Below are 20,269 nucleotides of genomic sequence, written 5' to 3' on the forward strand. Positions count from 1 at the left end.
ATATATACATATACAAGTATATATATACACATTTATATGGCTTAAATATTTAGTGTGTCCGTTAACTTGATGCTACCAATTCCTCTTTTACTCGTTTCTGCTGCTAATCAAATTAAAATGATCATCTTTTTATTCACCCTATGCCGCATTCACAAATTCTTTTTTTTATTTTATTTTTTTTTTTTCTTTAATGCAATTTAATACTTTAGTCTTTTTAAAATAACGTAAGACAATTTTAAGGTTATCTGTTTTTAATTTTTTATTTTTCTATACAGTACAACACACTAACACACCCACTTACACCAATCCACACCCACTAACACACTAACATACACTAACACTAACACACTAACATACACACTAACACACCCCATTCGCTAATATAATCTAACGTCCTGTATTATTATATTCTATTACTAAATTGAGTAATATTCTATATTCGATATATGATATGTATAGACGTTTAGACGAAGGGGGACAGTGTGTAAAAAATCTCAATCAACTGCTGTTCAAAGTATATCATGTGATCAAAATCACTGGACAGAAGTAGTATTTACTCTTCCCCCCCCCCCCTTCTCTCACTCTCTCGCTCTCTCCCTAACCTTAAAGCAACTCAAAAGTGATTAAGAAGAGACACAATAGAAAATGACGTGACATCTTACCACTTTTGAATGGTTATATCTATGGTTAACCCATATTTGTGGTTGTATTGTATATGTTTCAACGAGTATGTGGTGTTGCCTATAATGGTGGTGGTGTTGGTTGTATATAGTTACACAAAAGTTTACAAAATGACATAAACAGTGAAACATATATATGTATATATATACATATGTGTTCCATTGTTGGTATGTGAAGTTTATTGTGTTTTGTGTAATGAAACCATTTTTTTTTTTTTATTTAAACCATAAAATTGTGGTCATTCATTTTCTGTTTTTTTCTTTTTCTTCAACAGCCATTTCGTTCCATTCCATTCCATTCCTCCTGACAAGGAATAAAAAAAGAAAAAGTTGTCAATCGTTTTTTATGGTTGTGTCAAAGAAGGTTTTAGCTAAGACACAATGTTAATTAAGAATACTACCCAGCCAATTGGCTACACCATCAACTTCAACTTTGTGTGTCTGTGCTCTCTTTCTTTCTTCTTTTCTTGTTGCTGCTGAGTCCAATTGACACACACCACCACAATAAAGAAAAGGGGTAGCCTATTCTTGGTGATACATGATGTAAGTTACAAACGAGCAAAGGGGGAAGAAAAAAAGGGGTGTTGAAAATAGGATGTCAACAGTAGATCAGGGGGGGTGTTAAAGTATAGTAAGTAAGACAACTTTTTAAAAAAGTTGTGTGACTGTCTAAATGAAAGCAACTCTTTTTTTTAGTAAAATAATTTACACCCCGTATTATATATACTAGTAACAATAACACCCCCTTGATCTTTCTTTAACATCTTTGTTTTGATAAAGCCAACTTCTTTCATCCCCCAAATGTAACAATGTAACAATTGCAACAATTGCAACAATTGCAACAATTGCAACAATTGCAACAAAAGCCATACTATTGTGTTTTAGAGATAAGAGAGGAGAAAAAGAGGAGAGACAAAGCAAACAAAATTAAACAAAAACAAACAAAATCAAAATCAAACTCAAAGCCACACCACACTCACTACCAACTTATTGTCTGTTAACAAAACAACAACTTTGACAATCGCAAGCGAAGAGTTATACAGTTAATAATTGGATTAAAATGGAGACAACAAATGTAAAGCAGCAGTCCGATGGGCTTTCACTTCTTCCATATCATCTGACATTATGAGTATCAAGAACTGATGAAACATATGGGCAACACATTACATTGTAGATCTTGCAGTTTCGCTTTGACGATAAACCCACCCACACCAACAAGGTCACACACTAACAAGGTCATCTATTTCTTTTTTCCTTTGACTCGTTGAGTAGCTCCCTCAATAAAAGAGCCTCTACATTTTGACTCGAATTTCACTCAACAAAAATATCAACAAAGAGTTTCTATTAGTCCTATGGCTTTCGTTTATACCTGTATGCATTCTCTTTGAAGCCCTAACGTTTTTCACATCTGTTTCTGTATTATAATACTTTTATATACTTTTAAACAGTCCTTTTATTTTCCTTCTTGATAACCACCCAATCACCAAATTGATTCTTTATAAATTAAAAGAGTCGCTTAAAATTGAATAGAAACAACTAAATTCCATTCTAGAAGCACAAACACAAACAGTACGTATGTAACGCAAAACCCGTTTTCGGATAAGAGTACTCCCCATTTGGGTGAAAAATAAGATGGTTATTCCCCGCCCTTTTTCTATTAGACACAAAATTCGCGAGATACACAAAACTAACAAGGGCATAGGTCATTTATTCACAATATGATCTTCTATACTAAAAATCAGACGATAAAGCATGAGAAGTTATTGTTATTATTCCCCAATAGTACAAAAGCAATACAAATGAGAGTTCTCTAGTTACACAAAAAAAAATCTTGAGTCTTTATTCCATTTCTACGTCGGTATTCCCCGAGCCCAATACACCCACACAACACAACACAACACAACACAACCACTTTCTATTTAGCTTCAAAAATACATCATGTAATATCAAACTAACTACTCAAACTTAATAAACCCCGCCAATCACCACTCTTCAAAGCAGCAATGTCTCAAAACATCCAGTAATTGCAAGTTTAACAAGTCGACAATGTGACATAATAAGGCAATGGATTGAAACCCTCCCTCTTTTCAATCACCACTGGTACCCTAATCAGTATGGCTTTATCATCAATCAATAATGATACTTTAACATGGTACATTCGAGCAATATAACAACTTTGGAAACTAGGCAATAATGTAAACCAATCGCTTTGAAAACGATTGATTTCTCCCCTTTTTGTCAATTTTCTCAAATCCAAAAGTAAATTAAACTTTGACGGTTTTGTATAGCTCAAAACTGGTGGTTTATCTTTTGAACAATACATTTTGCCATTAACAATCAAATCATTAAATTTCAAACATGTGGTGTTTACCGTCAAGTTGGAAAGTATTTTGATATTAGCCATCAATTGGTTATCAATTGTAAACACATTTGACCCTAATTGATTCTTCATCTGATTCAATGTTCGATAGTATTGTTTCATGGGATTAACCACTGCATTTTGAAAATCATCAATACTAAAATTGTCACTTGAGATACCATTATTGTTTCCCCAAAATGCAGATTCAAATTCCATAGGAATGGGGGTTTTATCTGTTGACGTAATTGTAACAATCTCCAATTCAGCCCCCACATGCTTGATTTCACAAGGCGCGATCGGTTTCGAAGGCAAACCCATATTTTCCATCGATACTTCCAAAGGTATATTCAATTTAGCAGATTGGAAAGTTGTTTTCCCTGGATCATGTTTGACTTTGGTTGAAGGAGGGATATACGACACCCGATATTCTCTGAGTGGTGTCTTTACACTAATCAAGCTGCGTTTAGCATTCTTGCCCAACAATAAACTGGATTTGTAAATACCAAGCTGCACTTGGTACCAGCGTGATTGTTGACGTCTTGAATTGTAAATTCGCGTATAATTGTGTCCAATTTCATCAGTACCTATTGTTTGTTCATTTTCCAAAAGATCCACTGGTGGCACTTCATCATCTAAAGAGTCACAAACTTGAGAACAAAGTTGTAGTTCCTTACCCCAGTTAATCCAGTTGTTGATCCTGTTGATGAAATGATTATACAATTTCATATTGTGATAACATTGAAAATTTCGTTCGTATTCCGAAATGGGTGTTGCTGTAGTAGGCACAACTCTAATATCATTCACAATCTCTTTCAAAATGACAAATTCACCGTCATAGTTCTGACAACCATTATTCACCGAACCATTTCCCTTGTGCTTATTGGTAAATTGTCTGAAACTCTTTTCCCATTTGCTACTCTTTGTCAAAAACCGCGCTGTAACAGTATAAGTCACTGCATTACCAACTCCACTGAAATCGGCACTTCGATTCTGCAAGTTAGTGAGTACACGACCATTCTCCATCCTTGATGATCCCAATGTTGGTGGTAATTTCAAATGAGAAACAATGTTTTGGGTATTGCATTGCAGATCAATTAAACTTTCAGGTTTGACCAAAGTTGATAAAGCATCCATCCACGGGGTCAATGGTTTCATTCCCATGACGTGAATAGCCAGGTAAATCGAGTGGCGTTTTCAATTGGCTGTGTTGATCATTGTTGTCATTGCTCCAACTTCCATTCAAGTCAACCATTTGCAAAAATTTCCACTGTTTCAGTAACAGCTTTTTATTATTGGTGGTAGTGGACGATCTTGCACCCTTTATGATGACACACCCTTCAAATAATATATGAAACAGCAGGAATGGGATTGGTCTAAAAGACAAGTTGCGAACAAGAACGTAGCCATTAACCAAATCTCCTGATTTGAATTCATGAGTGATTGGATCAATAATATTTGGCCAAGTGCCAATTTCGCCAACATCTTTGGTGAAACAAATCTTGATCTCAATTGCCTCGGAAATCTTGTCACTCTCAAATGTCAAATTGGACATTTCTTTGATAACAAAGGACCCTATTAAACCCCTTGACACCATTGTTTCACTCATTCTTGTGGCTATTGGAGATTCTGGATCCAACGTGGAGCTAGAGCTGACCCACAGGTTTTCAATATGACTGGTTTCTCGAGTGAGCAACAGCAGCAGTTGATTCGACGAGGCTGTGTAGTATTCAGATGTCGATAATGATGATGACGATGATGATGATGATGATGATACACCACTATCTCTTCCTCTACCAGTGTTGTCATAGTAGCCAGGCGGTGGTAACTCGTTCAACTGTTCGTGTTCAAGCCCACTTGGGTCGAAACTTGTCTCAATAGAGGTATCTGCGTCAGCGTGAAGGGTGTAAGGTGGGAGAATTGAACTCAATGTATCTTGTGATTGATGCGGTGTATAGTATATTGTCATTGTCGCTTAGGATATGTGCTTTAGTTAATAACGATAAAAGCCAAGGAGCTCTTCTATCCATCAAGAGGAGACAATTGAGCACATCTATATATACATTCCCCCCCCCCCAATCTGTCAAAGGACTTTCCAATACATTTCAATTCTTTCCTTATTGATGACTCGGCACCGAAACACATAACAGCAGCAGTACTTTCGTAATCGGCAACACGGATTTAAAACCACACGTGTCGGTTTTATCAGCATCATCATCCAATGATAAAGAACTAACAAGCTTATCAGGATTTCCTAATGTGGATTTAGCAAGCGAGGTTTGATCATATTTGTTTCGTGACATGATCTTCAATTTTTAAAGCCGATGATAGCTCGGAATTGTTTGTAAGTAGATGGGTACCATATTGTTCGTAAATTCAATTTCTTTGTACAATTTAGATTTTGCCAAGACAACTATTTTCTTTCATCGAAGCAATAACGTCATAGCCTCCATCCCCTTATCGAAGAAGTCTTCTGTTATTGTACATCTGCAACCTTTTGTGTTGTTATTATTTTTTGTTTTTTGATTCGGCTGTATACGAAAAATCACAAAGTGGCATTATGTACTACCACATGTGAGGTTGGGGGGGGAGAGAAAGTCTGTTGGATCTCAAATTGGGGGTCATGTAAAAAAAGTTTATTTAGTTGAATCCAAGTTTTTACGAATATTTTGATAAGAGAGAAAAACAATAAAGGTGATGATGATTTTCGTATTGATTTCTTTTCGGAAGGTGACTGCGATTCCCCCGGATTTCACACACGGCAATTCTCGGTTATGTTCGGCTTAACATCATCATTAGGCTTTATCAGTTGAGATCATCATCATCATAATCATCATCATCATCATCCCCCTGAGTCATCATTTATTAAATCCGAGATTCCATCGGACCGCTCCGTCGGAACAAAAATCCAATTTACATCAACGGTTGCAGACTTTGCAGTCTTATTGAAGTAGTTTCTAATCTACAACCAATCACATTTACTCAATTTGTTGGTTTTCAAACTCTAAACAACCTCTTCTGTCGAATACGTGCTTTTGAAATCCATTCGCAAGTAAGTACATCTGGCATTATAATTTCTAAGGCTTTCTAACTTTGATTCTACTCAACAATCCTACTAAAGTTCTCCCACAATGGGTATTTTCCACTTTAATCCGAGTTTGTCGTAACTACACTTTAACTCAGGCACTTTCCACACTCCATCCTCGTCATATTCAATACCTTGTTCTTTTAACTGTTGTGTTTCATTCAGTTCTTGCTTTTCTCGTTGTGGTTCACCAGTAGCATCGATTGAATCCTTTAATGGTTGTGCTGGCTGATTCATTTGCATTTTCAAATCCAAATTGTAGTCTCCAAATCGATTGATAAATTGTCGTTGTTGATAAATAGTGCTAAACTTGTAATTTCTTTTGGTATTAGTTACGTTCTTGAAACAAAAATTGGCATAATTGTTCAACTTCTTTAAATCATACTTGAATGGGGTATGTAAGGAGGATAATGACGATGAAGATGAAGTGGCTGATCCTGATCCGGATAAAATGGAGGATGACCGTCTGTGAGAGGGTGTAAATCCTCCTCCTCCCATCACTGCTTCATTTATTGATGCTGAGTTTGAATCATTAATGCACTGTTCACTATAATCTCTCAAAAATGATTTATCGTATTCGTGCCACAAATCGTAAGGATCGCCAGTACCATATTTGCCACCGTCAATCAGTTTATTTCCCCCATTTTGAACATAATTTAATGCTTTATATAAATTTTTCAACAAAATATTGATAAAGTATTTGTATTCAGTTTGCTTGATTGAATAGTATAACAAATCATATTCGTCATACAACATTGATGGTTGGCTAATATCAATAAAGTATATTCTGAAACCACTTTTCAAATACAATCCAATTTCTTCCATCTTTATTGTCACTTTCCGTAATTTATTTTGCTTAGTTTCTTGGTTCTCTTTAGGTGGGATGGTGAATTGTGCCACTCGAAGAAAACAAAATTGGTTCTTGGGTAAAATATCATTAATGTTTGTGGGTGGATAAAACAGTTTGGTAACGGTGGTGTTTCTTGAGGTGAAAAGGTTGTTGCTGTTATCAACGGTGGCACGAGCATCAATTGGCATATCCACTGTGTGATTCATTGATCCATTAACACTTCGATCAATACCGCCACCATTGACGATACCATTGGGTCGAGCAGAAAGGACATTTTCACCACTGCCATTTCCACTACCATTTCCATTTATAGTATTGTTAGGGGTAGCCTCAACCCCATCCATTTCCTCCTGTACTGTAGCCTCTTCTCCAGTAATCGTCTCGTCATCATCATATATCTCAGCTTTCCTTTCTTCCTCTTCGTCATCAACATTATACTTGATCTCAAATTTGGTAGTACCCAATCCATGACCATACTTTACTGCTAATCCAATATTTAGATTATATTGTCCTGGAGCTAACCACACATCCTTGGAATAACTCAACAAATAAGTTCGATTAATTTCAACAAAATGATTGTAAACATAATTTCTTGGTTCATCAATTTGATAATCGGAATATTCAGCATAAAGCCGCTTGTTTTTCAATATTGAATAAATATATTTCCAAGAATCTTTAACATATTGTACATTGAGTGGGTTATTGGAAGACTGGGACGCAAGCAGGTGTGAGTCTTTACATTCATCCATTTCATCCAGTGTGATGTTGCTGTTGGATATGTTTCCACCACCATACTCATGCTTAATTGATTCAACATGGTCTGGACTTGTGGTCAAAGCTCTAAAGCTACTGGTACTTGCACTGACATCAACATGCTCATCTTCCTTGTTCAAGTTGTCAATCAATTTCAACCTTTTGGCAATTATCATTCTATTGATGTATCGAAATGAATCTAGTGATTTAATATATGGTTTTAGCCAAGGCAATACTTTGATTATAACATTAATCGTGTCTTCACCAAAAACAGAAACAATTTTGTGGTAGTACAAGTCGTTATACAAAATGTAGTAGTAAGAATTGACATACTTCAAGTTAGACTGAGGCACCATATATAGTAGCTTCATTTGTATTTCCAAAGGTAGTTCCATCAACATGATTACTAGATTGCTTTTTGTCTATCGTTGTAGAGGGAAGATGGTTATGTGTGCATTTGATCTCCTAAAAAGATAGATTATTGTGTTTTGGGTAAGGAGAAATATGTGGCTCGTGAGTGGTGGTGGTGTCTAGTGTGGGTTTGGACTATGATTTGATGATCTTTCCTTAAATTAGATACTAGTAAATGGGTGCAGCCAAGAATATGACACGTGTGTCTTGACTTCTAAAGCTTGTGTATGCGTATATGTGTATGAGTGTAGCTGTCTATCTCTAGTGGCCTGTATGTCTAGATGTATACCTGTACTATAGTGGTAAATAATATAGTTTTGTTAATGTGTCTATACAGTGCCAATTGATTATGGTTTTAAACTTTTTTTTTTTTTTTCGTTCTCTCTCCCTTTGAAAAAGATGATTTTGATAATAAAGATGATGTAACCGAATAACAAAACTTATCAAAAGATTGAATTACACCCATACCATATGATCAATGAGTTATGAGGTTAAGTTACCATCTATATGAGGTCATATGCTACATCGAACTTCCTATAATAGAGTTTGACCATAACAGACAGATAATAACACTCTCTTGCACTTTTTCTTTCTCTTAGATAAGACAACTTTGATAAAAAAGTGATAATAAACTGAGCTTCATACTGCCTGTTGTTTTGTGTGATGGAAGGGGGGGGGGGGAGGGAGGACTTTCACCCGGAGGAATCATATGATCAAATGGTTTTACTAACTCAGCTTAAACATATAGGCTCCCTCTTCTTCTCAATTGCTATATTACACAGAGACAAGAATAACACTAATATCTCTCTCTTTGTGTATAAATGTGGAGAAGTAATTATTATTACACACAAATGATAGTGATAATAGTGATGATAGTCTCTTGTGTGTGTGTGTGTCATAAAATATCAATGTCACAGGATAATAATTTACGACATTAGCTTGAATCAACCAATTGAAAACTTCTCTGGTTTTATTCTCCCCACACCACTTTAAAGTTAAAAAATGGTTTAGTGAATTCAACAAAACTACATTCCCCCCTTCCTCATTCACTAACCAATAACAAGTATCATTTGAAAGGGAGCTAATGGTGTTGGAAAAGTCGCATTCACAGACTCAATTGTCAAAAAGAGGTACTGGCTCCATTGGTCGAGTCCTTGTCATTTTTGTGATTTTCTTTACTATTGCATATTCAATTTCAACACATTTCTTGGTAACACCAAAACCACAATCACAATCACAATCACAACCACAATCACAACCACAATCAATTACTAGTCATCCACCTTGTGGCTCTCAATGGAACTTCTTTAAAAAACCAAAGCAGGAGATATGTCGTCAATATGATTACAAATATCCACAATCATATCTCAAAGACAACTCAACTGTATTGAATATCTTATTTAATGAAAATTTTCGCAACCAATCAGCCAAGAAATTGTCTCAAGCAGTTCAAATTCCTACCGATGTATATGACGACGATCCACTGGTGGAAAAAGATCCTCAATACTGGAATGATAAGTTTGAGCCGTTTTACAATTACTTGAACAAAACATTCCCCATTGTTTTCAGTAATTTACAAGTGGAATTGGTTCATTCACACGCAATTGTTATTACTTGGAAAGGATTGAGCCTGCTGCTGCCGGAATTGCCGGAATTAAAACCAATCTTACTTACTGCTCATCAAGATGTTGTACCCATACAAAAATCAACTTTGTATCAATGGACATACCCTCCTTATGATGGAGTTTATGATGGAGAAAAATTATGGGGTCGTGGCTCATCTGATTGTAAAAACTTGTTGATTGGGTTATTAGAATCTGTTGAGGAATTATACAAATCTGGGTTCAAGCCTAAAAGAACAATAATTCTCGGCTTTGGATTTGATGAAGAAGTGGGTGGTGATCGTGGCGCACAACATATTGGTCAATTCTTAACACAACGGTATGGCAATGATTCATTTTATGCAGTAATTGATGAAGGTGGTCAAAGTGTTGCTTATGAAGACGGTGTCACGTTGGCACTACCCGGTACCAGCGAAAAGGGGTCAACCGACGTTGTTGTTGAAATAAATACTCCTGGTGGTCATTCATCAGTACCACCTTTGTCACAACATACATCCATTGGATTGATGGCCAACCTTATTGAAAATTTGGAAAGAGATCATTTCCAGCCCATTTTATCACCTCGCAATCCAACATTTCATGAATACCAATGCATCGCCAAATACTCACCCACATTGCCACATAAGATAAAGAAGAGTTTAATTGCTGCTGGTTCATCACACAGAGCAAACAAGGTAGCTACTAAATGGCTTTACAATAAATCATTGCTTAGTCGTTACTTGATTACTTCCACTCAAGCAGTCGATGTCATCAATGGCGGTGTCAAGTCAAATGCTCTACCAGAATACGTTAAAGCTGTCATAAATCACCGAATTGCTGTTGAGTCAAGTGTTGATGAAGTCTACAATCACGACTTGCGTCATGCCAAGAACTTGGCTAAATGGTTCGATTTGGGATTAACGTCTGAAGGCAAAATACTTCGTAATGAAACAAAGAACGGTAAGATAACCATCCACAAAGCTTCTCAATTGGAGCCGGCACCAACTACCCCCACTGTTGGTAAAGTATGGGAGTTGTTTTCAGGAAATATCAGACACGTGTATGAACAATTGGTGCCAAGTAACGAAAAGAAACATGCGGGAGGATCCGGTTGCTCCGATGCTGACGCCAATGCCAATGCTGGCGTGTCTGTTGCTGGTGGTGGGAAACAAGTTATTGTTGCACCGGGAATAGCTACTGGAAACACCGATACCAGATACTATTGGAACTTGACCAAGAATATATTCCGCTACAGACCAGGACTTTTCACAACAGTCGAGTCGCATGCTCATGGAGTAGATGAGTTTATTCGTTTTGATTCTCACTTACAAATTATTGCATTTTATTATGAGTACTTGCAATTGATAAACGAGGACGAGAATTTGTAGAATGAGGTGTACTTGAAGCTGCTCACTCATGTTGGCAATGGTAATCGCTGGTGGCGCATTGTGCCATTTCACTGTATTATTGAATATCGATAGGTGTCAGGTTATACATTATAGTAAATATGGTTTGTTTTGAACAAATTCGGTCTTACAAAAGCATGTAGGTTACATCAAGAATATGAAAGAGATTTGTATTGCGCCGTACAACTAGAGGCTGAAATTGAACTTTGCATTGTGGCATGGGAGTGAGTCTCTACTAAAGTTGATTCATGCGAAGGGAATCTTGCAAGAACTTGTTTTCTCCCCGAAGGCATGTATTATGTAGTTTGTTGCGCCCTATAACAAGAGGCTACACAAGATGCCGAATCGAAGCTCAAGTGAAAACCGCTCATCATTGATAGGGTGAGAGAAGGATTGAGAATTGACGTTATTAAAAAAGATACAAAATATCAAATCTCACAGGTGATACTCAGTAGCCACCACAACTACTTTTATACCAACAAAACACAAAATTAAGGATCAGTGATCCACCACAAACCACTTTTGCAATCCTTGTAATTACCACCATGAAGCAAATAAGTAAATAAGCAAGTCATCAATTAAGTCCGTTCTGGGGTAAAACCAATGGGTAAACAAAAAACATTCATCTTTCTTTCACATGCACAAACTAAGTAGATCAACCCAATGACACTCCGACGAAACACATAACCAAGAATGATTGCTTTATATATAGACAGCTTTTTTACATTTTTGCATTTTTTATTTTAATTGAATCTTTTCTTTAATTTTTATATTCTTTTGAACGCTGTTTTTCATAACTTATAACTTTACCTGCAATCACCATCTTCCATTTTCAATTACGGGATCAATCATTGACCGCAAAATGAGGAGACTTGAGGATTCGATGAGGGAAAAATTGGATCAAAACGCCACCATGATCAAGTCTGAAGAAGCAACCATATCACATCTACCGAGTTTCAGTAACATGGGTTTATTGCTTCTTGTTTGGCAAAAATATTGACAAACCAGACTCAAAAATATGGGCAATTCATTTGAATATCAACACATCTTATCCTCAGTGGTTTCGCTCAAATCTCGGTTGATATCCTCCATCTTTAATGGCTCTTGGCTTGTGTGTATGAAGGTCCAAGGGGGTCTCTCTCCCATAGGGTGCACTATCCAGATGAAACTTGAAACACATTTAAACAATTCATTGGATGGGTGTTGGAGATACCATTTTGAGTTGCAGGGATAACAATCTTTAGCATCATTTCTCTTCCAATATTATCCCCATTTTATCAGCAACATCAGTTAACATTCCGTATCCCCTAGTTGTCTAACCCATCCTTAAATTTCAAGTTTAACGTTATTTTGTCTTGCACATCAACAAACACTGTCTCGGACCACGGTGCCCGCAAGATCTCTTTTCATCTCCGGGGCTTACCTCTGCCAGCAACTTCAACGAAGCTACCGTCAACCGCAGTATTATTGGTTCTTCTCTGTCGTGCCGATCTTCAACTATCTTCGGCCACGATTCAATTGACAGTGTATATACCAACACAACCTTTGAGAGCTCCTCAAAGTTGTCGGTTAAAGAAATTTTTAGCAGCAGCAGCAGGATTTTTTGGTTGGTCAGTATCTGCATTAGTTTCACAACCTGTAGCCGCTTCACTCTTGGCCAATTTCTTCAAACGATGTTGGATCTTTTGTTTCCAATTCACAATTCTGGAAACCTTTTTCTTCTTTCTAATGAAAGGCTCTTCCAAAGCTGCATTCCCATTCTGCTCAGGCGATACGGTTCCTCTGCCAACGTCTCTGTCATTGTCATCGGCGTTTTCAACGATGCTTGATCTTGACTTAAAATGGAATGCATATGCAAACAGTTTTCCCAAAGCTTGAATTTTCTGTTTAAATCTTTGTGCCTTAGTTTCCATTCGATGGCAGCCGGCAATACCAGCTGCTTGATCAGACAATCGGCTCAATCTAATTGATTCCCAACTTGTAGCTCTAGGAACGTCTTCACTAACTTCATTGTTGTCTTCAGTGGCCACAATGGGTTCATCAATGCTAGGTTCTGAATCAATACTTGTCACCGTTGGGGTTTCTTCATAGCCGTAATCAATCGCACGCATTGGAGAATTTTCATTAACAGCATATGGACCAGCATCAGAGTTCAATGGGGCTAAATCAGCGGCCCTTCTTTCTGCCTGTGCGCCAGATGAAGAAGCATTTTCAGTCACAGAGTTACCAGCAGTTGATTCCAATTCAGTCACACTAGACGCCTTACTCTTGGAAGATGATTTCTTACCACGCCTCTTCTTCTTGTGTTTCTTGCTCTTGCTTTTATCGGGAACGTCTTTTGCAGCACTGGTTGGAGCAGCTTCCACATCATTGGCAGGAGCATCCCCCTCATAATTGTATGGCCAATAAGGATTATCGCATTGCTCTCGAAAGAAAAGGTTCAGATTAGCCACTCCAAACAGCGTATCTTCAACAACAGGGACACATTCAGCTACATTTCCATTGGGGGTTTCAGCATGGTCGACAGTTTCAGGTTCATGCTCTCCTTCTTTGTTGCTTTCGCTGCCAACATCGGCATCACTCGAAGTATCGTAATGGGGGGCAGACTTGGAAGCCCTTACTTTTCTTCTGAACAAATTTCTAGACCTTTTCTTCACTTGCAGTGGGGAGGCCGCCTTGGTATTTTCAGATGCAGCCAATTCTGTAGTACCTTTAGTGATTCTTTTTTTCACAAATGGTTTTCTCAATGCATTTCCAAATTTTGACCATTTTTGAGCTGTAGTACCCTTCATTTGGCCATTCGACTGCACTTCATCATTGATTGATTGTGTTGCCACTGCAGTGCAAACATGCTCAGATCCGGTGCCTGTAAGCTTTCTTGGGTGCTTTCTGAATGCATTACCCAAAAATCTTTTCCACTTGGGTTTTATTGCATCCTTCGAGGGTGATCCTTGAGGAATGGCATCAGTGACAATTCCATGGGCGAAAATTTCAGTTGAACCATCAGCGAGAATATCTACTCTCTCAGTATTGGAACCAAACACATCTGCTCTCGAACCAACATCATCAGCAGGTGCAATATCATCAACTTGATTGTCATTTTCATCTTCGTTGTTGATATCATGTGACACCTCCAAAGTTTTTTCCCTTAACAAAAATTCACCAGGAGTTTTAGCACTTTGTTCAATAGCATGCAATTCTGGATCTCTACCATTTAAGCCAGATACAACATCTTGACTCAGATTCGATTCATGTAACGTGCAAACAACCTCCAACTTCAATTCAGGAGATTCCAGCTTTTCTTGATGGTTTGTATCCAATTTCAATTTACAATCAACTTGAGCTAGCATTCTGGCACGACGACGTGTGCGCCAATCCATGGCACGAGTCCTATTCAAAATTGGAGTTTTAAAGGTGTCTTCATTAACTGAAGTATGCGCAATATTGGTGGTGGCAATATTTTTAGCAAAGTGTTGTGTGGTTGTGGTTGTGGTGGTTGAAGGATTAGAGGCAATAGTGGTGATATTGTCTCTTAAGGAGGAAATAAAGCCATTTGTGGTGGGAATGACTTCATCCAAAATCGGGGTGTATGCATTTGCATAATTTGTTGTGGTCGTAACGTTCAAATGGCTGTAATAATCATAATCCTGAGGTTTTCTTCCTCTTCTTGCATTCCACCTGCTGCGTGGATCAAAGGGGGCTTTGGACGCCAATGATTCGGTCATGTTACTGGAGAGGGAAAAAGAAAGGAAAAGAAGAGGAAAATAAGAGTCGTTTAAAAGTGTTTTTGGGGGAATATTTTTGGCGGTTTGTATTTGATTTTCAAGAGAATATCAAAAAAAGGTGTAAATGTTGGATCACACAATAGGGGTAAGCTATTCAATTGTGAATATGAGATGCTATCCCACCCATTGGAACTAAGCTGTTGTTGTTATGGAAGTGAATTATGTAATTATATAGTTTGTGTTGACAAAAGCATCAACTAGAATTTGTTTAATCAACATATCTACACGAGTGCAATAAGTTTTCCACTAGGTAATATTGTGAAGCTCATCCAGGTATTTCTCTGGCCTCATTCTAACCATCGAGTCTCAGTATACAAACATCAGAGCGTATTTGTTCTTGGATTTCACTGATTTGATTGGAGTTCAAAAATTTTGCAACCAAAAATTCAATTGGAGAAAAAAAAAAAAAATACATGACCTCTTCATTAAGCAATTTGTTATGCCGAAACATTGTAATAAACAATATTGTTGAAAGCATACTCAAAACATCCAAATACAGATTTGAGGGGCATTTTTTTTTAGAACTAACCTTTTAGAGAGGGGGTGCTATTCTTTCAATTATTGGAATGAAAATTTTGTTACAAAATCAAAGAAAACAGAAGATGCTGCAAATTGGTTAACAGATTTGTATCAGATACAAATGAGCCAGATCAATCCGAAAGTAAAGTATACTATTCATCTCTTCACTGAGCTCTAGTGTCATCATTAGAGTGAGTTCGGAAACAGACTAGACCAAAATAAATAGGGACAATTTGAAAACCATAAAATGAAGTGTGCACGTGACCGTATAGCGATAATAACTCCAAAATGTAGATTCTTATTGGCCAATCTGGCTTCGACGTGGTGGCAGCCCACACAATGTGTATCCCTAGTCTTGTAAACATTTTTGAACCATTTTGAGGGAGTATCGTGCTAGTGCATAACGTGTCTTGAGGAGATCACGTGAACTTAACTGAAAGAAGTTAGCTTATTGAAATGCAGGTTCATTGCTAGATACAACTTGGGACTTACCTTTTATGTGGGGAAGCTTGTCTGACAGCTTTTGCATTGCTTGTTCCTTACTAGTTGAGTTTGTATATGAAAGTAGATCTCTTCCCTTGTGTGAATCTCCTAATCAAGTAATTCTCCTTTATGCTTTTGTAAGAGATAAAGAGGGGTAGTAGTGGGGCAATAGTCAACGGAGAAAAAAAAAGATATCTATGAAAAGATATTATGACAACTTATCAAGCGAGCAGCGCCGAAAACTTGCAAGCTCTAGCCTCAACTCATACATGACGTGACGTTTTGATCCTTTGGAGTAGTAATGTCTCCACCCATTCTCCGCAATCGATGCTGTTGCCCTCACTAGTAAAGCTCTGTGGCTCTGAAAAAAATAAAATTAAGAAAATAAAAAAATCGAGAACCCTGTGTTAAAGAGAATGAAATTGCCCAATTAGGAAACTTAACTAATGTAGATTGATTTCAATCGGGTTTAAAAGAATCCAAAATAAAATAGATAAAGTGGAATAATATGTTGCTTACTTTTTGGTCTAATATCTACCCTATATGAGAGACAAGGCAGAAAGGCTGAATTGGGTGCATGATAGCACCAACATGTGGCAAAGAGAGAGGCACACAATATAAAACGATATTGCGCATGTGCGACATAGCTCTTCTCGCTACGGCTTGTCATCTTTAATAGCGAATTCGCACACTGTAGCCAGCTGTCTAAAAGTTACCATATTGTATACTCAATCTGCACTTGTAGTTACATATCTGCACATATATGGGTATACTACTCCCTTGCTGGCTCTTCAGATGGAAGGCGATGGGATGTGTGTCTACGTTAATTCACTGTCTTGTCAAAAACACACAACCAATTCTACAATGCAGGTGGGTGGGTGTGGTGGTGGAGTATTGGTGTATTCATAAAATGTGACTGTGATAATTTTTTCTATCATTGTTGTCATTGTCACTTGTTTTCTCCACTTGAAATTTTCAACAACCAACAGAAAAAAAAAAAACAAAAAGCCTGGACACACTTTACACTCTCCTTTTCTCAATATAAAAATAAAATCTTTACACCTCTTTTTTTTTTTAATCTCTTTTCAACAGCACAAGCAACTAGTCCAACCAGACCAACCAACCTTACATTTCATCTACATCACCTGTACAAGTATATTAGTAGCATTGATACTTTGTTCAACTACAAACACGTCACTACTATAGATATATTTAGCTACAAAGAGCAAACAAATTTCAACAAGATCATAATTTCCCCCACTCTTAACTTGAAACCACCAGTTGAACTACTCATATCAAGATGAACGTGTCCCCAAATGTTTTAGAATTTACTGGTATGTTTCAGTCTACACGTTGTTATTGGAAAGGAATGGGACGATTAAATGTCCAAATTGTGGCAATCCTTTTGAGTACATCAGAGTGTGACTCCATATTACGTCAAAACACGCACCGATAAGCCATACATGGTTTATTTGAGTACTGCGTTGCTTAAAAAATGTTAATGGTGGATCCAATTGATAGTTTGTCACACTCCATGGACGCGTGTGTCCTTTGTCACCACATTGATTGCTTTCCGATCGCCCTCATTCATTCACTTAGGCTTTTTTTTCTCAAATACTAACATGCAATTAAATAGGTTCATTTACCAAACAAACAACGGAGTACTTGACTTTATCAAACCCAAGTAATCAACCATTGGCTTTTAAAGTTAAAACTACTGCCCCAAAATTATATTGTGTTAGACCAAATGCCAGTATTATTCAACCAGGTGACTCCTTGCAAATCTCCATCATTTTACAAGGATTCTCTCAACCTTTACCAGAAGACTACAAATGTAAAGATAAATTCTTGTTAGTCTCTGTTCCGGCCCCAGGAAATGCTGACCCATCCAAGGTTGGTGAATTGTGGTCGCAATTGGAGGCACAAAACAAATCGGCTGTTGTTTCAAAAAAATTAAAGGTCAACTATGTCATTGGTCCTGATAAAGAAGACTCTTACAATGGCGCAGGTGCAGGAGCAGCAGGAGCAGCAGGAGCAGCAGGTGCTGGCGCAGTTGGAGCAGGTGCAGGCCAGCATAAACAGCAACAACAATACCAACAACAGCCACCTCAACAACAGCAACCACCTCAGCAACAACAACCACCTCAGCAACAACAGCAATTTCAACAACAACAACAACAACAATACCAACAACAGCCACCTCTTTCTCACCAACCAAGTCAAAGCTCTTATGGAGCCGGAGCAGCTGGTATTGCCGGTGCCGGAGCAGCAGGCGCAGGGGCTGCTGGAATTATTGGAAACGCCCACTACCAACCACACGCCCAAGCCAATGGAGATGCCTCTTTTAGTAATCAATCACCTTCTGGTGATTTTGGTGGTATTCAGAACAGATCATTCAACGATACTTCATCAATCAATAATGGTTACTCTAGTGGTTATCAACAACACCAACAAACTCCACACCAACAATTGCAACAACAACCAAGTTATCAATCTCAACAAGGTGGTGCCATTGGTGGAGGATTCAACTCTGGTTACGGTGATCAATACCAACAACAACAAAATTCACCATCAGTTCAACGTGAATTAGATACTTTGGCTAGACAGGTTCAATCATTGACTGCCAAGTTGGACAGAAACGAAAGAGCTGCTTCTCGTGGCGATGTTTCTTCTTCATCCAGTGCTACTGACTTGACCGCTAATGGTATTTCCTTACCCGTTGCATTAGTTTTGATTTTGCTTTCTTTCCTTGTAGGTTGGTTAGTCTTTTGAGTGATGGGGGATGGAGAGAGAGAGAGAGAGAGAGAGAGAGAGAGAGAGAGAGAGAGAGAGAGAGAGAGAGAAAACATGGGTACAGAAAGTAGAGAAGCAGTGGAAATTCAAAGTGCGATTGGGGCCAAAAAGGTATGTGTTGATTTGTAGCAAGAGGTGTTTTTTGGGAAAAGTCAAGCTCAATATCAACTCTCTCAAAGGTATAACAATGCTACCTCGGCCTTTTCCACCTGTTTTATTTTGCTTTCCGATCGTGTTTTGATTTAGCTAGAGATTTTGAGACTACTTAGTTTGTATAATTCAAAGATCCATTTTTTTGTATCGTTTTGTTAAACTCTCTTGTATTTGGTTCAACTATTGGATTGTTGGGTCTATAACATTAATAATATAAATAGTATGTATGACGATGTCTACATAATACAGATTGAAAGCAACATAAACTTGGCAAACCAACTTGTAAAATGTCACACTCCTGCATCCATCAATCCCAATCTCAGCAACATCACCGGCACACTCAGTCTCAACTGAACACCTTCCAAAACTTCAGCAGGTGTACATACTCCAGCAAAATGGTCAACCAATAATTGGGTCTCTGCATCTATTTCCTCTTGATTAGTCACACTTGATCTTGGAACTAGCTTCGTAACTGATTGTTTTTGTTTTAATCTATTTTTAAACACGCTGCCAATAGCCTGGAACGATTCTTTCCAAGCTTCCCGTTTTCTTCCTTTTGGATTGTTCTTAATGGGGTGATATGTATCCTCATCAAATCCGTTGTAGTTATTACCATAACGTTGACGGGTGAAAATGCTTACTTCATGTCGATTTTTCAAATCAATGAATCGTTGAGATGATGTAGCTGAGTAATGAGCTAAAGCATTGTCTTGTTGGCGTCCTTCTATACTTTCAAATACATTATCCACTCCAAATGGAAGTTCAAATGTAGGTGATGTCGCCATCTCAAAATGATTATGTGGCGTGTTTGCTTCATTCGTTGCACGCTCCAAGTCACCTAATCCAAAAATTTCATTCTCTATGGTATCATATCCATTATCATCATCATCTTTCAAATCAACAAGTTGTAATCTGTCATTTTGTCGTCCCTGTTCAGCTGCATTGTTCCCAACATCCTCAACCAGGTAATTTCTAACACCAGTGTGACCTGGAATCGTCACATCATAATCTCCAGCACCGATGTCAAATAAAAAGCCAACTGAATCACCTTGATTTTTTGAAAGTTTCCTCCACTTGGATGTATCAAACTTGATAATGTTTGGCTCTTTTGATGATAATGTTTGTGACCAAAGACATGAGTCGTCTTCCGATACCGCACGATTAAACATTTTTGAATTGGAGTAACCAAAAGAACAAGGAAGAAATGGTGTTTTCGTGAATGTGTGTGGTATTTATACATTTTGAAAACATGAAAAAAGAAGCAGCTTGATTGTGATTGGAGTTTGATACTGAGAACGTAGGTTTTGGTTTGCACAAAAATTGCTATGTTAGAGCATATTGGTATTAAGTTCTGATATGCAAAAGAAAAAGTAATTCTGTTATGCTTCAGACAA

At 37.6% G+C, this 20,269-nt stretch overlaps 6 protein-coding genes across 6 annotated transcripts; 2 read left to right on the forward strand and 4 right to left on the reverse strand. All coding sequences in view use genetic code 12, as the record gives it.

The window, feature by feature from the left end:
• Positions 1-2,712: 2,712 nt before the first annotated feature.
• CPAR2_600940 (uncharacterized protein) lies at positions 2,713-4,200 on the reverse strand (the record flags this gene model as incomplete). Its single annotated transcript, XM_036812589.1, has 1 exon — positions 2,713-4,200. The coding sequence occupies one exon, from the start codon at positions 4,198-4,200 to the stop codon at positions 2,713-2,715; it is 1,488 nt and encodes a 495-aa protein (XP_036662863.1).
• A 1,951-nt stretch (positions 4,201-6,151) lies between these two features.
• CPAR2_600950 (uncharacterized protein) lies at positions 6,152-8,125 on the reverse strand (the record flags this gene model as incomplete). The annotated part of the gene is made up of 1 exon (XM_036812600.1): positions 6,152-8,125. The coding sequence occupies one exon, from the start codon at positions 8,123-8,125 to the stop codon at positions 6,152-6,154; it is 1,974 nt and encodes a 657-aa protein (XP_036662864.1).
• Positions 8,126-9,219: 1,094 nt separating this feature from the next.
• CPAR2_600960 (uncharacterized protein) lies at positions 9,220-11,124 on the forward strand (the record flags this gene model as incomplete). Its single annotated transcript, XM_036812611.1, has 1 exon — positions 9,220-11,124. The coding sequence occupies one exon, from the start codon at positions 9,220-9,222 to the stop codon at positions 11,122-11,124; it is 1,905 nt and encodes a 634-aa protein (XP_036662865.1).
• A 1,574-nt stretch (positions 11,125-12,698) lies between these two features.
• Positions 12,699-14,867, reverse strand: CPAR2_600970 (uncharacterized protein; the record flags this gene model as incomplete). Its single annotated transcript, XM_036812622.1, has 1 exon — positions 12,699-14,867. One exon carries the CDS (start codon positions 14,865-14,867, stop codon positions 12,699-12,701), a length of 2,169 nt encoding a protein of 722 aa, XP_036662866.1.
• Positions 14,868-17,229: 2,362 nt separating this feature from the next.
• CPAR2_600980 (phosphatidylinositol-binding protein) lies at positions 17,230-18,701 on the forward strand (the record flags this gene model as incomplete). Its single annotated transcript, XM_036812633.1, has 2 exons — positions 17,230-17,263; positions 17,566-18,701. 2 exons carry the CDS (start codon positions 17,230-17,232, stop codon positions 18,699-18,701), a joined length of 1,170 nt encoding a protein of 389 aa, XP_036662867.1.
• Positions 18,702-19,165: 464 nt separating this feature from the next.
• On the reverse strand, positions 19,166-20,044 carry CPAR2_600990 (uncharacterized protein; the record flags this gene model as incomplete). Its single annotated transcript, XM_036812644.1, has 1 exon — positions 19,166-20,044. One exon carries the CDS (start codon positions 20,042-20,044, stop codon positions 19,166-19,168), a length of 879 nt encoding a protein of 292 aa, XP_036662868.1.
• Between the last annotated feature and the right edge of the window lie 225 nt (positions 20,045-20,269).

Source organism: Candida parapsilosis, contig 005504, assembly GCF_000182765.1.
Source record: "Candida parapsilosis strain CDC317 annotated contig 005504".
Classification (NCBI taxonomy): Eukaryota; Fungi; Ascomycota; class Pichiomycetes; order Serinales; family Debaryomycetaceae; genus Lodderomyces; species Lodderomyces parapsilosis.